This window comes from Mytilus galloprovincialis, chromosome 8 (genome assembly GCF_965363235.1).
Source record: "Mytilus galloprovincialis chromosome 8, xbMytGall1.hap1.1, whole genome shotgun sequence".
In the NCBI taxonomy this organism is placed as follows: Eukaryota; Metazoa; Mollusca; class Bivalvia; order Mytilida; family Mytilidae; genus Mytilus; species Mytilus galloprovincialis.
The window spans coordinates 60,872,798-60,889,480 of NC_134845.1; the positions used below are offsets into that span (position 1 = coordinate 60,872,798).

The following is a 16,683-nucleotide window of genomic DNA, read 5'->3' on the forward strand; positions in this document are numbered from 1 at the left end:
TAATGTGTATTATAATTCTGAGTATTACCAACCAATGGCCCATTAAATTGTTAATTAACACATCGGTGTTGTTAGGAGAGAATCTTGCCTAAGGCAGCGCGAAGATGTATTATTATAAACTACTGTCAGAAATAATTCACCTGGCCATAAAAAGCACATGTTTCAGGTAATCTGTGTCAGAATATACCTGTAAATTCATTAAATACCTAATGATTGTAATAATTACGTCTATCAATTAAATAACGACATGAAACATACACCAAACATGACTTAAATACACAACTTTAGAAAGTTTCTTTAAAAAATTGATTATTTTTCTCTCACCTGTTCCGAAGTTTATTCCATCAATGCTTTATTTTTGCATTTTAAATAAATGTCAATTTGCTAAACTTCAAATTTTGAAGAAAATATCCAAATTTGTCATTCAACATGTTTTAAAAAGTTTTAGATATTGTTTTTCATGCACTTTTTCTTCTGTTGACAGGTTGAATGAATTCGTGTGTGAACGAGTACCTGTTGTGTGACGTCATTGTCATGTGACTATTGAAAAAATGGAGAAACGGAAGTAGATTTTTGGAAATATCAACAAACAGTTATTTTGGATAATTTGCTAGGTATCAAAGATATTAACTAATAATTAGATACAGAAGACACATTTTATACAAAGCCTTAAGTCTGCATTTTATATTTGATTCAGAAGAACAATTTTCCTGATGAGAAATATGATTCAGAAAAATCACATAATTTATTTATTCAGCATCACACTGTGTGACTGTCACTGAGTCTGATGTACACTTGAATCTTGAAAATTTCTTAAGCGGTTATATAATTATTACCACAATCATCAACTTGTATTATTGTAGCAGACATTTGTTACTAAATGACAAGCTGAGCACATACAATAATTTTCAATGGACACATGGGACAGACAATTGCTTCATGGATGGTAATTTGGTAAAGACCACTCCCCCTGTCTTTCCAAAAAGTGTGAGGGCCTATATCACCATGCGAAACAAGTGCCTGCTACCCATGCCCAGCAAACAAATAACATTAACATTAATTTATGTTTCTTACTGTGACAGAATTGCTTCCCTTCATTAGTACAAAATTTATGTAGAACTATAGTCAGCCGTAAGCTAAGGAAAAAAAACTATTTTGCTCAGTCGGTTAATAAGCTGCCTTGTAGAACAGAGGTCCTGGAAGGTGATTTTTATGTTGAATCATGCTATCCAGTTACATTACAACCATTAAGGTTTATGACCCCTTCTGTAGCCATTTTTGTACGAACTTTTCAAACTTCAATTGTATAAAAACTAAAGATAAAATGAATAAGGCCAAATAAAAAAGTCTGTGTGGTTCCAGTTACATCTGAAAATAAGTTAGAGTAGGTAGGTAGGGAATTTTTTTTATTTTATGTTTTTTTTTTACGTAACATTGAGTCTATGGGAGCAACATTCTGACTTTAACAGTGCTTAATGAAAAATGACAATAAAATCTTGAGGGTAGGCTATTTTCAAGCCGAAAAAGTAGGGACGGTAGGGTTACTGGAACCACACATATATTTTTATTTGGCCTAATGGAGATATGCCATTTTTTTACATATACCAAGGGGAAACTTGATGCATAGCATTATTATTTACTGTTTAATAGAAAAAGAGTACTTTGTGGCAAATAAATCAAGATTTTTATAGAAAATCCACAGCCTTTAAAACAGAGATTTTTTTGTTATAAAATTTGAAACATAGATTACTCACTTGCTTTTCTATGATGTGCTAGTGTTTATTTTTTTAAAAGTTCTAATCAACCTGTAAATTCCAAAATACCTCGTGCTGAGTCACTAAAGTCTAGTGTACCCTAAAAGGTGTACTTGATTTGGTCCATATTTTTATTTGCTTTAACAAATAACTACATTATTGATTAACAAACTTGTTTAAAGGAAATCAATGCTAGCACAGCATGCAGTAATCCTATACATACATGTATCAGTCATCAAATTGCCAAATATGAGAGTACAAGGATAAAGGCTGTGGATTTTCTATAATTAGTTATCAAAGGTACCAGGATTATAATTTAGTACGCCAGACACGCGTTTCGTCTACATAAGACTCATCAGTGACGCTCATATCAAAATATTTATAAAGCCAAACAAGTAAAAAGTTGAAGAGCATTGAGGATCCAAAATTCCAAAAAGTTATGCCAAATACGGCTAAGGTAATCTATGCCTGGGATAAGAAAATCCTTAGTTTTTCGAAAAATTCAATGTTTTGTAAACTGGAAATTTATAAAATAAAAAATGACCACATTATTGATATTCATGTCAACACCGAAGTGTTGACTACTGGGCTGGTGATACCCTTGGGGACGAAACGTCCACTAGCAGTGGCATCGACCCAGTGGTGTAAATAGTTATCAAAGGTACCAGGATTATAATTTAGTACGCCAGACGGGGGTTTCGTCTACATAAGACTCATCAGTGACGCTCATATCAAAATATTTATAAAGCCAGACAAGTAAAAAGTTGAAGAACATTGAGGATCCAAAATTCCAAAAAGTTATGCCAAATACGGCTAAGGTAATCTATGCCTGGGATAAGAAAATCCTTAGTTTTTCGAAAAATTCAATGTTTTGTAAACTGGAAATTTATAAAATAAAAATTTTTCATATGTTTAGCATTGAATCAACACAAGGGTACATAATCCTTAAGTTAACCAACATATATTTTGAGAAACAACTAACTCTTATGTTTTCATAAAACTGAATTGTATTAGTTTACCCTTATTACATGTATTAACAATGTTTTGGTAAAGTTGACTTGAGCTATTGGAAAATCATATGCACCTTGATTGAAGTAAGATACATGTACATGGGTTTAAAGATTATTTACATTTATAAATTTAGATGTTGACACCTTTCTTAACATTCTGACAGAAAAGAAAGAACAATAAAACCACATTCATGTTTATGTAATAAAATCTACAAACTGAAGATAAGTCCAGACTAGGGTAGCTTCATGTTCTATATAAATAGGATGTATTTAAAAGGGGATAGACCACCATTTCAAAATCCCTTTCTGTTCAACCAAATTTTGCAATTTTCATAGCTTTCTCAATATTTTACCTCGAAGTTCAATTTCATAGAAACCATGTATATCCTTAATTGTACATGTTTCACCTTTCTACATTTACATGCCAATTTTTAAAATCTTCTAAAAAAAAACCTGCCTTTTGGAAGACAAGTGCCTACTACTAGCCTAAAAATATCCTTTGTTTTTCATGATAATTGTAAATAATTATACAATTATGGAATGTATTAACCCTAAAATTTTAATGCAAACTCATAGACAAGGAATTATATAACATGTGTAAGGATATATTTTCTTTAACCAAAAGTTTCATTTATGCAAATTTGTTGTTTAGTTTACAGTGTAAGTAAACAACGACATCAAAAGCACTATTTTGTTAGAGTAGGTCTTGGACTTTTTTTACATACATTCTAAACTGGAGGGAGTGAATGGTGGTCTGACACCTGAAGTCAGAGACTTAATAACTGCATGTACACATGATTGACATTTAGCCATTAAGGTTTTATAGAAGATGGTCCAGTATGAATTGAAACTTAACATGTCAAACATCACAAAAGATATTAAAGTACAAAATATACAAATGTACATGTAATAACCTAAATAAATCATTTAAATTTTGTGTTTATAACACATTATATGTGTACTAAGTGCATTTAAAACACTGCTCCTGTTTTATGACTTTGATAAACATTCAATATTCATCTTGATTTCAAAGATACTCTTCTCAAATGGTTTATCATACCATTGGAATAAACATTAAAAAAAAAAAAGAGAAAAAAATTAAGTCGGTTTGTTAACAAATGATTTGAAAAATGATGATCGTGCCATATGATATTGCAATAGAAAGTATAGCCATGAAATTGAGTTGCTGATCTCTGCATTTTATGAACAAAACATTGAACATTGTTGAATAGACCAACTTTCAGGGAGAACAAATTTAAACACTTGCCTTGTTATAATTGTTGAGTTCTTGACATGTCACTGTGACACATTTTCATGAGTAAACATATATATTTTGTGTATAGTTACAGGAAACTCTACTAGTGGCAGAAGAATTTGTCAGACTTTTATCATGTCTGGGGAAGGCATGAAAGAAGATTTATACAGTGTCCCATTGTCTAGTGACAGTGACACAGGTATGTATCAGAGTACAAAATTAATGTAAGAAGATGTGGTATGAGTGCTAATGAGACAATTCTCCATCCAAGTCACAATTTGTAAAAGTAAACCAAAGTCAAAGTACAGTCTTCAACATGGAATCTTGGCTCACACCAAACAGCAAGCTATAAAAGATACCAAAAATGACAAGTGTAACTAAGTATTAAACCATTCAAACAGGAAAACCAAAGGTTTATTCTATATAAAAACCAGAAACAAGAAACACTTATAAACCACATCAACAAACAACAACCACATAGCATCAGGTCCCTGACTAAGGACAGGTGCAAACAAATGCAGCGACATGTTATAAAACAAGTTTTTGCAGAAAGCAGTGGCCCATGTTTCTGTAAAATATTTTTTTTGAATCTTTGATGAGCATGCAGAACTGTTTAGAATAAAACGGTCATTGCCAAATAAAAAGGTTTTTTAAAAACCATAAGCAAACTTGTGCAGATTCTCTGATCATGCTGATTGATGGGCTTAATCCTATGTAATTTTGTTGCTGTCTCATAAGAATATGGCACACTCTCATTCATTAATAAAATGAGAAAATATTTAAAAATGTGATAAAACTTAAACTGTATTAATTTTTACATATACCAACTTGCAAACCACATTCAGAAATTGGCAGTGAACTTTAATAAAAGTTGGTGTGCAAATACATCGCAAAAAAAAAATTTAATAAATTAAATATTTCATGCATCCAATGTGATGAATGTGATACATGTAAATTTGAAAATTAAATTGTCACATTTGCTTTGAATTGTCTCTACATTTTTTCTTAAAGTAGAATACAAAGTTTGCATGTTGAACTTTTTGTTCTGCATGCATAAAGGTAAATGCAGAATATTGCATGATGGGATTGAATCATTAGAAATTTATAATTTGCACTATCTTGCAGGTGATATACAACAAACCAATGGATACAACACAAAAAGAGTTCCAAGTGGAGACAACTTTACAAGTATGTACTATGTATTGATTAACATGCATGACTGCTATTTCATCCAATGAATGACATATATAAACTTTCAAATTTTAAGGAGGTCTTAAGTTGATCTTCACTTTAATGTCAAAAAAAATTATATTGCCAATAAGATAGTAATCACAAAGCATTTAATGGAGGAACAATAGTCATTATCTTCAATAATCAAAGATAAATTTGAAATTATGATTGATAAAATTGTGAAACAAGATGATTACATCTCATGAGATGAAGATCCAGAATTTTGAAAAAAGAGGACACACCAAAAGAGGGGCAAAAGATATATATGTAGCTCAATAAGGGGTCCTCTCTCCCTAGCAAGTATGATAATCAGGTTAAAAATAAACTGGCAAACCTGTATTAATCACGAGTTACATAAAACAGCAGCACATTGGTCGTCTACAAACGATATTTATACTGTAAATTCAGAAATTATTGCTTGCATTTATTATTGCGATTTTGTCATTTTTGAATTAATCAAACAATTACGTTTTCACTTTCTTACTCCATCTTTAACTTTAGGTCTTGACCCAGATATTAACCCTGATGAAGAGGAGGAGAAACAAAGACTCATAGCACAAGTTCTTGAACTACAAAACACATTAGATGGTTAGTACTCATAAATTCTACATAGTCTCTTATACATAATAAATGCATATTGTTCTGAATAATGGCAGTAATTAGACTCTGTGTAATATTGAGCCTAAGATTTAAAAGGTAATTTATATACTGTCCAACAGCGAGATGGTATGGGAGATAATTCTTTCAAATACAGAAGTAAAAACTAACACATAATTTTCAAAAAAAGTTTAAAATATTCTGATTGCAGTAAAAGACAAGTGAAAAAAAGGTTTGGTCATTCTTATAGAAATGGATATTTCTCTTATTAAAACTCAAAAGAAAGGCATAGTTGATTGCAAATACATAACCAAAAATTATGATGAACATTTCAATACACAGTGTTATGTTTTGCAGAGCAGCAAAGTCTCATCTTATTCTAACATAAAAAGAAGTCATGTTTAGGAACTTTTTACAAGAATAAGAAAAGCACTTACAGGGGCGTAGCTAGAAAGAAACGATGTGCAAGCAACTACCGTCGAGCGTAGCGAGGCGAAAAAATTTTGGGCCCTTTTATGCAGAAAAATGTTTTCTTTTCCGGTTTTCGGTCATCGGACGGTTAAAAGGGGAGCTATATGTAGATAGGACTTATAAAAAATTTATGAATGTAAAACTATTATTAAATCTTCTAAATAGAGTAATACATAAACAACACATATTTGTGATACAGAATTTACTCAAAATTGTCCAAAATCTGCTCTACGGGTCTAGGCAGAAACAAACTTCTCTATTACTTTAATTGTCAATATTCACACTGAAATGCCGATGAATATGCAGTAATGCTAGTAACTGTCGTCGTTCATTGTTTATCGTACATTTGTTTTCAACATACGCAAAAAATAATGAGACTTTCCAATACTGTTTTGGCGTGTTTGCAGGGACTGGGTGATTGGCTCTGGTAGTCTGTCGACCACATCGTCTCGGCATATTTTCAACAATATCGAAGGGTTCTGATAATTCTAATGCCGATTGGTACATCTCATTCCAAACTAATGAACCGTACACTGTAAAATGTGCTCCAAAAACTACATGTCTTAGACTGAGTATTACAAATTCAAATCTTGTAAAAGATACAAGTTACTGTTCGATTTAGTCATAACCTCCAATAACACTTTTATTTTGAAACCAAATGCCGTTATTTAATGATATTTCATCAATTAAAAAAGTGACAACATAGGTGTTTCCTTTAACATTCAATCTATAAATTTTTATTTTGTCATTTTTTTTTTTGCATGCCGAATCGATGTGCACGCAACTGCATGTTAGCGTATAGGGAGCTACGCGCCTGACTTAATAAATAAATGTACAAGTTTAGAAAATGATTATAGTTTTAATATTAAGAACTTTCACTTGTCATTCAGATATATGTAGTGCCTGTATAACAAAAATTGGCTAGGTATAATATGGGAGATAATTCTATTTTAATTTTTGATTTTTGCATGTACAAGTATTTTAAATATCTTGTGAAATTAGATTCTACACCAATTATCAATTGTTGGAAATTAAATTATTAAAAAACGCTATAATTTCATATTGGAGTTCTATTTTAAGGAAAGAAAAAGTCAAACCATGAAAATTTCATTGCATTTTAATAAACAAAACCATAAAATAAATTGAATATTTCCTTATATAGGTTAGTATAAATGTCACATTAAAGATAATTTTAAAACAGATTTACATCATATGTAATATTTTTTTTTGTGGTCCTTTCTGGTCAGCGTTAAAACTATGTCAATTTCTTTGAAAAATTTGAGATAACTAATAAGATTTAAACTACTAAAGCTTCAAATACCGAGTGTAACTTGCAGGATAAAAAACAATATATGGACCATAATTTGGTATTCGGCCTTTGGTTTCTTTTTGTATCCTTTTTTATAAGTTCTAAAATTTTAACTTTTATTTTGTGGGTTGTGTTGGTGTTAGAATAGTATGAATGGAACAATTGAGTTTTTCAAGAAAAAATTAATACATTTTGATTCACCGTTTACGTGACAGGAAACCAAACAGGAAACCAATCTTTATTTTCTTTATTTTGCACAATATAATTCAAAAGGCATAAATAAACACCATTACTAGTGTTACTTGCTTCATGTTAATATTTAAAATCTTTTTTCAATGTTATATTAAAGTTTTTTTTAAACGTGACAGGAAACCATAAGAAACCCAAAGCATTTTTTTAGTTTTATTTTATTGCAAAATCTGCTTAAAATAATCTGAACAGTATACTTTTTCTTAAAATCCATCTTAAATGTAACAGTATTATAAAACTCCTAAATATGTGCTTGTTTTGAAAACAATTAGTACAATTTATTCAGAATTTTCCATATTTTCTTCATTGATACAGGATACCATAATCGTTGTATCTTGATGTTTTGACCAAAAAAAATTATTTATATTTGGTTTTGAAATTCCAGTTATATAAAATTTATTCCAAATCATTGGCAATGTAAAATTCTTTAAATCCAGTAAAGAAAAAAACTTTTAACTTGGAATTAAAATCTTTAAAATAGGCACCATGTGATATTTGTGACCTGTACACCATCTACATGGTTTCCACATTTTAACCTACTTTAGTGGGCTAAAATCAATAAAGTACTTCCTTTCAAGTCATGCCTAGTAAAAGTTTACTTTTCCTTTGACAAGTTTATTGCGTTTCTGAAAAGTGTTTGCAGAACATGAATAAAAAAAAATAATTAAAAATTGTGACAAAGTTACCAACTTTGTACATTCCTAGTGTAACGGTATATTAACATGCATTTTTCATTTAATTATCTTTATTCACCTAAAATATCCAGTAATATTTACTGCTGAAGCAAAATCAATCCAACTAACATCGGCACCATGATAAGAGACGTAATTTCGATTGAATTTTCCAAGGACCCTTTACATCGTTATTGGGAAACGTAGTGTGTTTAAACGTCGGTCAAATTTGAAATCGATTTTGTCAAGTCATTGGGCATTTATTTTCACACAAGATCGTATGTAACATTATGCACATAGGAATAATAATAGACCCCCGGCGCAATCTCTTTGAAAATTGTATTTTCCTTTTTTAAACAAGTCGAAACAAGTCTACAGATTATGTTTGCTAACATCCCGTTGGAAACAAAAACAATGTTTAGAACTAGTATATTGTATGTCCGGCTGTAAGGGCGTGATCACATGTTACTCACATGTTTCACGTATGACCGAAAATGATTAGAACTTAAGGACAAAAACAATTTTAATAAATAACTGGACTTCTGTTTCGTGTGAAATGTAACGCATAACGATAACGTCATTTTCTTACTTACTGTAAACCAACTTATTTTCGCGGATACTTTATTTCGCGTTTTACGATTTCTAGTCCACTTCGCGGCTATTTAATTTCGCGATTTTCTTATCTACTTGATGCAGTTTGATTAGTAAAGATCCAAGTTATACATATTCCCGACGATTTATATTCGCGTTATTTTTCTACTCGCGAATGTCGCGAAAATAAATCGCTCGCGAAAATAAGTTGGTTTACAGTAATTATTACGAAGATCAAAACAAGAATGTTAATCATCTCTGATTTACCTGTTTGAACATCTCGCGAGAGTTCATATTTGCATATTGTTTTTAAGAATTCTATTACAACAAAGCAGATTACATCATCTAAAATTTGCGTTATGAAATCGGACACAAAAATCACGCCACTGTTCTTACATCTGCTACATTAATACTTATAGTTCTCGGCATTTTCTTCTCACTATTCTTATTGGTCAATGTTCTTTGTTATTTGAAAGCAAAAGTTACGAATTTGCCGGTGACGATTATCTATAAATCAGTCAGCGTTATGCTCTTCGGAAGCAAAAAGTAACGCGAGAAACGACACAAAAATACGGTTGTAGAATCTTTGAAATTCCTATATTTCAATTTTTTTTCTAGGGAAGAGTAGCATACACTTGTATGTTAATAAAAATAATGGCATCTTTAGATGTAGTTACAACTTTTCTTACAGTAATTCAAATTTTATCACTTTTCTATAGTTATAGGAAACGGAGCCCAATAGCAAATTATGGTCCATATACACATGTACATTGATGTAGATATGAAATGTATTTGAACTCACTATGAGCCTCGCCTTTTTTCATTTTTCTAAAGCTCTTCAAAAATTTACATATATTGTATATAGATATAAGAAGATGTGTTTTGAGTGCCAATGAGACAACTCTCCATCCAAGTAACAATTTATGAAAAGTAAACCATTATAGGTCTTGGCCATGGCTCACACCGATCAGCAAGCTATAAAAGGCCCTAAAAAATATAATTATTTTTCTTATAAATACATTTTCTTTATATTTTCAGATCTATCATCAAGAGTAGACTCAGTGAAAGAAGAAAACCTGAAATTAAAATCAGAAAACCAAGTATTAGGACAATATATAGAAAACCTCATGGCTGCCAGCAGTGTATTCCAGTCAACAGAACCTAAAGCTAAGAAAAAGTATGTACACAAGTTTTATACTAAGAATAATTGCACAAACACAAAAAATGCATTTTTTTTCAGAAATAAACTCATCATAGATACTAGGATTGAAATATTGTATTTGCGCCTGACGCTAGTTTCATCTACAAAAGATTCATCAGTGACGCTCAAATCTAATAAATTTTAAAAAGACTAAATAAAATACGGAGTTGTTGAGCATTGACTACCAACATTACTAAAAGTTATGCCAAATACAGCTATGATAATCTTAAATGATCTTGCCCTTCAATATATTTCAGTTGATGAATTAATAAATCATAAAGAAACAAAGGTTCAAACTCCCTTAGACAAAGATAATGCTTTTCTTGTTTAACCCTACACCAGGAACTCTTAATTCCTTATTTTTGAAAATTGATGATGTATAAATACCTGAAACATTTAGGAACTGTTTAATCAAAAGGGACTAAAAAAATTACAAAATCGCAATAATTTCTGAATTTACAGTAGTTACTTTGGCAAACATTGGTAAATTCATTGTTCATTGAAGTAAGTTTTAAAGTGTTTTACTGCTCATACAAGTTACATATGTCTAAAATAAGATTTATTATTGATATTTTAAGTTATATTTTTTTTCAAAAATTATAAATTATAAATTATAAAATTATAAATTTTTGGGCATAGGACATTTGAGCGAAAAAGAAAAAAGCACATAGGGTCATTTGAGCGCCGACTTCATAGGACATTTGAGCGCCGGGATATTAACCTTACCTGAGTTTTCAGACAGGACATTTGAGCGAAATTTTCCCTGATAATTTTACACGAATTAAGATTTTTTTTTAAAAGTAAGAAAAAAAAGTAAGATTTAGTTATAAATATTTTTTATTTTATTTCACATTTCATGCCCATTATAACGAGCAGTTCTATCACAGTCATCCATCAATTTATATTTTCCTTGACACTATTATCAAATTGCAATCTGTGACTTACATAAAAATTCGGAGTTTGAACATTGATGCACCGCAGAGCCGAACAGAAAAGGAGAAGGAACAGAATCTCCGGGATTTGCATTCGAAATACTGCCAGCAGGAAATTACGAGGGATTTTTATGTCAGAAGCCTGGGATATAAGTTCCAAGCCCGAACAGACTTGTAAATAATGCCGTTGCCGAGTTTTATGTTTTATGACAGTGCTTTGTTTTTAGTGCTTTGTTTACAATTAAAAGATGTTTTAATCTTTTTGTTGGTAAACTCCTGTTTTATGACTGTGCTTTGTTTTTAGTGCTTTGTTTTTTACAATTAAAATATGTTTTAATCTTTTTGTTGGTAAACTCCTCATTTAATGAACTATATTCGTAAGAAAATGTGGTATGATTGCCAATAAGACAATTCTCTATCCAAGACTTGTTTTCGCTCAAATGTCCTACGCTTATTCTTATTTTCGCTCAAATGTCCTAAAATTTAGGCGCTCAAATGTCCTATACTTTGGCGCTCAAACGTCCTTTTTTTTTCGCTCAAATGTCCTGTCAATGCGCTCAAATGTCCATTGCCGAAATTTTTGACAACCATTTAGGTTATGATTCAGTGGATAGATTGATGGTTAATAATTTAAACATTTGTTTGAACTTATTAATAATGTATGTAGTAGATTTCTAATCCTGATGCACATTGGGACTCACTTTCGAAGTTCATGGTTATTTGTTTTATTTGGTAAAAGAAATGTACGGTATTGAATATAATTTGAAAGGTGACATTAAAAATACAGTTCAACAGATGATCAAATATATGATACATATTTATTTATGAGCCAGCTGAAGGACGCCTCTGTGTGGGGGAGTTTCTTGCTGCCTTGAAGACCCATTGGTGGCCTTCAGCTGTTGTCTGCTCTTGGTGGGGTTGTTATCTCTTTGAAACATTCCATTCTCAATTTTATACTAACGAACGTTTTTATTTTCAGGTCTGGGAAGAAAAGGGAGAAATAAACCAAATTATGCTACTCTGCTAACAGTTACAGAAAGCTTTAACTACAGCAAAATTTCATGTGGTTGCATAATATATAAAAATAACCTAGTCTTTATAACTTATGGAATAGAATGCTGATTAATTTTTATTTTGACTGTACATATGTATTAGTAATGTTTGTATCGTTGAATCTCATTTAGATATTGTGTTTACAATAATTAGGCAATTTTGTTAAAAATGAATATGCATATTTACAAAAAACCTCAACGATTTACAACCAGTATAAATATACCAATGAGTTTTTATCTACAAGTTTCTATGTCAGTAATTGTTTTGTTTAGTCACTCTAATGAAAGGTTGGTAGCAAAACATACTTTCAATGCTTGCCCTCTACTGCTAGTAACCATGTAGTTTTATTAACATCAGCATAAAAGCGTTAATACTGAAATTCAGATATTACTATGTTCATTTATTATTAGCTCACCTGGCCTAAAAGGCCATGTGAGCTTTTCTCATCACTTGGCGTCCGTCGTCGTCGTCGACGTCGTCGTCGTTAACAATTTTTCAAACATCTTCTCCTCTGAAACTACTGAATGGATTTGGATGAAACTTAGCATGATAGTTCCTTAGATTATCCTGCACAAAGTGTGTGCTTCGATTTTTGATCCGTCAAAAAACATGGCCGCCCTTACTTTAAATAGAACATAGGGGTCAAATGCAGTTTTTGGCTTATATCTCAAAAACGAAAGCATTTAGAGCAAATCTGACATGGGGTAAAAATGTTCATTAGGTCAAGATCTATCAGCCCTGAAATTTTCAGACGAATCAAACAAACCATTGTTGGGTTGCTGCCACTTAATTGGTAATTTTAAGGAAATTTTGCAGTTTTTGGTCATTATCTTGAATATCATTATAGATAAAGATAAACTGTAAACAGCAAAAATGATCAGCAAAGTAAGATCTACAAATAGGTTAATATGACCAAAATTGTCAATTGACCCCTTAAGGGGTAAATGTCCTTTAATGACAATTTTTCACAATTTGTTCATCATATTTGCTAACTTTAAAAAATCTTTTCCTCTGAAACTACTGAATGGATTTGGATGAAACTTAGCATGATAGTTCCTTAGATTATCCTGCACAAAGTGTGTGCTTCGATTTTTGATCCGTCAAAAAACATGGCCGCCCTTACTTTAAATAGAACATAGGGGTAAGTTTTTGTGTTTTGGTCTGTTTTTCTTATACTATATGCAATAGGTCTACTAAAATTGGTGTATAGAATGATTGTAAGGTGTACATGTCTAGCTGACAGGTGTCATCTAACCTTGACCTCATTTTCATAATTCAGTGGTCAAAGTTAACTTTTTTAGTTTTGGTCTATTTTTTTTAATACTTTATGCATTAGGTCAACTATATTTGGTGTATGAAAATATTTTATGATCTATATGTCGGTTACGCAGGTTTTATTTGAACTTGACCTCATTTTCACAGTCCATTGCTAAGTTTTAAGTGTTTGTGTTTTGGTCTCATTTTCTTTATTTATAAACAGTAAGTCATATATATTTGTAATATTGAAGAATTGTTAGCTGTACATGTTTGCCTGGCATGGTTCAATATGTTCAATAAGGCATTGTTTACCAGGTGAGCGATTCAGGCTCTTGAGAGCCTCTTGTTATAATTGTTGACAATTATGCAAAATTAATTATAACAAATACAGAAAATGATGTATTCAAATAATTCTATAAAATTTAAAATAATAGTTTTATACATTTGAAGAGGAATTCTGTTACTTTTTTTGCAATAATTAAAGCAATACCAAATTTTGGAATTAACAGTTTATAAATTTGTAAAAAATTTTCAATTAAATAATATTAAATTCATTTTCATGATATAAGTTATTTCCCCTTAATTTTGCTGCTATTATTGCATAATTAAGAAGAAGAAAATTAGACAAACTTAGATATTTATAGAAAAATCCATTTGATATTTTAGCTCTCTCAATCTTGCAATTCTGTAGATTAGATTTACTTCCATGTAGATAGAAAACTGGAAATGTATTGTACTTAGATTTATTTTTTATCCATAAATTTCCACCATTATTCACATGTTGCTATAGGCTTTAAAATACTATTATATAATTTTATTTTGAAAAAAAATCAGCATGAATTATGGGCATTGTAGAATATCTTTTTGAAATTTTGAACTATGGAAAACCAGTTGTTTTTCTCTGATAAATAATTTTCCCCAATTTCTACACAGCATTTTCAAACTGTATGTAAACCTAAAGAATTATGCTAAAAGCTAAGCTTCATCTCTCTTGTGTATAGACTCAGCCCTTATTATCCTGTATACAGTTAATGTACATTTTTGATAAGAATTGAATCAAATTTAGGACTAAACGCTGGCATATGTAGTTAATTTACTCCTGGAAATTAAAATGTCAGAATAAGTGCAAGATAATGGAATGGTAACCTTTAGTTTGAAAAAGAAACAAGGAATTATTTTTTCACTTCATTTTAAGATTATCTCAAAGCAAAACTAAGATCTTGTTCTATTTTTATTAAGATCTCTTTGTAAACCTTAAATGTCTGGAGAACTGTACAAAGCTGCGATCCAGTTAATTGTGAACATTTTTCCCACCATATTTTTTTATTTTTTGTTGTTCTATAATTCTAAATACAGGATTTCTAAGTTCAGAAAAAAAAAATACATTCTAACAAAGGAACATTCAATCATAAAGTCAGAATTCTGAAATGGGATTCAATTTTATAAAAAAAAAAAAAAATCTTTTCTTAATAAACATTCAAAGTTTTAGGATTAAGAGATAATCATGAAGAAAATTCATCAAAGAAATCAAATTTAAAAAAAAAAAGTCATCCTGATTTAAACAAAGTAGTCTTTTATTATAAACTCTACTAAAATTTTGTCTTTTTCATCAACATTCTATTTGACTTTAAAAGTTTGTGACAAGCCAGTTGAAATAATAAAATTTTAGAGTAAAGTTAATTCTAAAAGGATTGTTTTCTTGTGTTGACTGAAAGAATTTAAAAATCCTGTATTTTTAAGATATTTCATTTTATTTTTAAACATATATGTGAAATTTGATCTGTTAAAACTTAAAATCTTTAATGTTTGGTAATTTCGGATAAATTTGTTGTTATTTACGCTATTTCCTATTGTGTACTTCATATTTTGTAATGTTGTAAGTTTTAATTATTGAAATCCATTAAATATGTATGTAGTGTTCTCCATAGGAATTTCAAATGCCATCTTGTCTGATAGGAATTTTCAATGAGATCCTCTTATTGAAGCTAGTATCACAGTAATGTGTATAAGGTAAAAACCAAATTCTGAGGAAAATTCAAAATGACAAGTACATAATTAAATGGGTAAATTTAAAGCTTCAAACACCCTAATCCCACTTCATCAGTATGGTTGATATACTGTGGATTCATTATTATTCGTTGGATACCAGTTTTTCAGGGATTTCATGCATAAAGGTGAACCACAAAATAAAATGTTCAATGAATGACATATTTTCTCTAGGTTTGCACGCAGACTTTTGGAAAACTTGGAAATCAAATATACACGAACATGTAAGTTTTCCTTTATCCACGAAAATTGATACCTATGAAATGAATGAAACCACAGTAGTAGGATCTTTGTTCCTGATTGCTATTACAACAATATTTTAGGCTATCTTTTACAGCAGAACTGTGTTAACAACTGCCACTGTAATACATTTATCATTGATTTTGCAATTGTATCTGTCAGGTTTTGGTTAATGTATTTTCTGTACTGATGGGCCTTTGAAGGTTGAAGGTTGTCATAATAAAATATACTGTTCAGTTGGTATCTGAGTGAAACATTAAGATTGTGGGATGCTGGATAGCCCTAAAGAGAACACTTGATATTGGATGTTGTTGTATATTGTGATGCAAATTTTGTTTTGTCACTGCCATTCTGCATATATCACTTAAAATAAAATATAAAGCAATATTAAGTTTGAATTGACATTATTTATTAAAACTAAAAAGTAATGAATTGTGGTATGATGCCTAGAGACAACAATACACAGCATTGACATATAGTTGCTTACATCTATTTGGTCTCTGGTGATTAGTTCTCTCAAGGGCAATTATACGCCTTATTTTATACAAAAATCAACAATTACAGGTCACCATATGGCCTTTAACAAAAAATAGATTTGTATTATGTATGGAAAACATTTTTTTGTGTGTTTTGCTTTTGTTTTTATTCCATTGTTTTGTGTTTTGCTTTTGTTTTTATTCCATTGTTTTGTGTTTTGCTATTGCTTTTAGAAAAAGGGGGAGCAATGCAATAAAGTTTTTAAAGGATAAACTCCAGGTCAGTATTTAAAGCTAGAAATGCCAGGAAATATTGAAAAACAATTACAAAAAAAAATAAT

The 16,683-nt window shown here is 30.4% G+C and overlaps 2 protein-coding genes across 8 annotated transcripts in view; one reads left to right on the plus strand and one right to left on the minus strand.

The window, feature by feature from the left end:
* LOC143042320 (uncharacterized) overlaps positions 1-512 on the minus strand; it is a 98,481-nt gene extending 97,969 nt beyond the window's left edge. For all 7 annotated transcript variants that reach the window (XM_076214593.1, XM_076214597.1, XM_076214596.1 and 4 more), the window contains exon 1: positions 325-512. The gene's annotated coding sequence lies outside the window, so the exon portion shown is untranslated. The remainder of the gene's footprint in view (positions 1-324) is intronic.
* On the plus strand, positions 471-16,253 carry LOC143042322 (short coiled-coil protein B-like). Its single transcript, XM_076214599.1, has 6 exons — positions 471-614; positions 4,108-4,218; positions 5,145-5,207; positions 5,751-5,837; positions 10,176-10,314; positions 12,250-16,253. Exons 2-6 carry the CDS (start codon positions 4,155-4,157, stop codon positions 12,272-12,274), a joined length of 378 nt encoding a protein of 125 aa, XP_076070714.1. The 5' UTR covers positions 471-614; positions 4,108-4,154; the 3' UTR covers positions 12,275-16,253.
* The last annotated feature ends 430 nt before the right edge of the window (positions 16,254-16,683 follow it).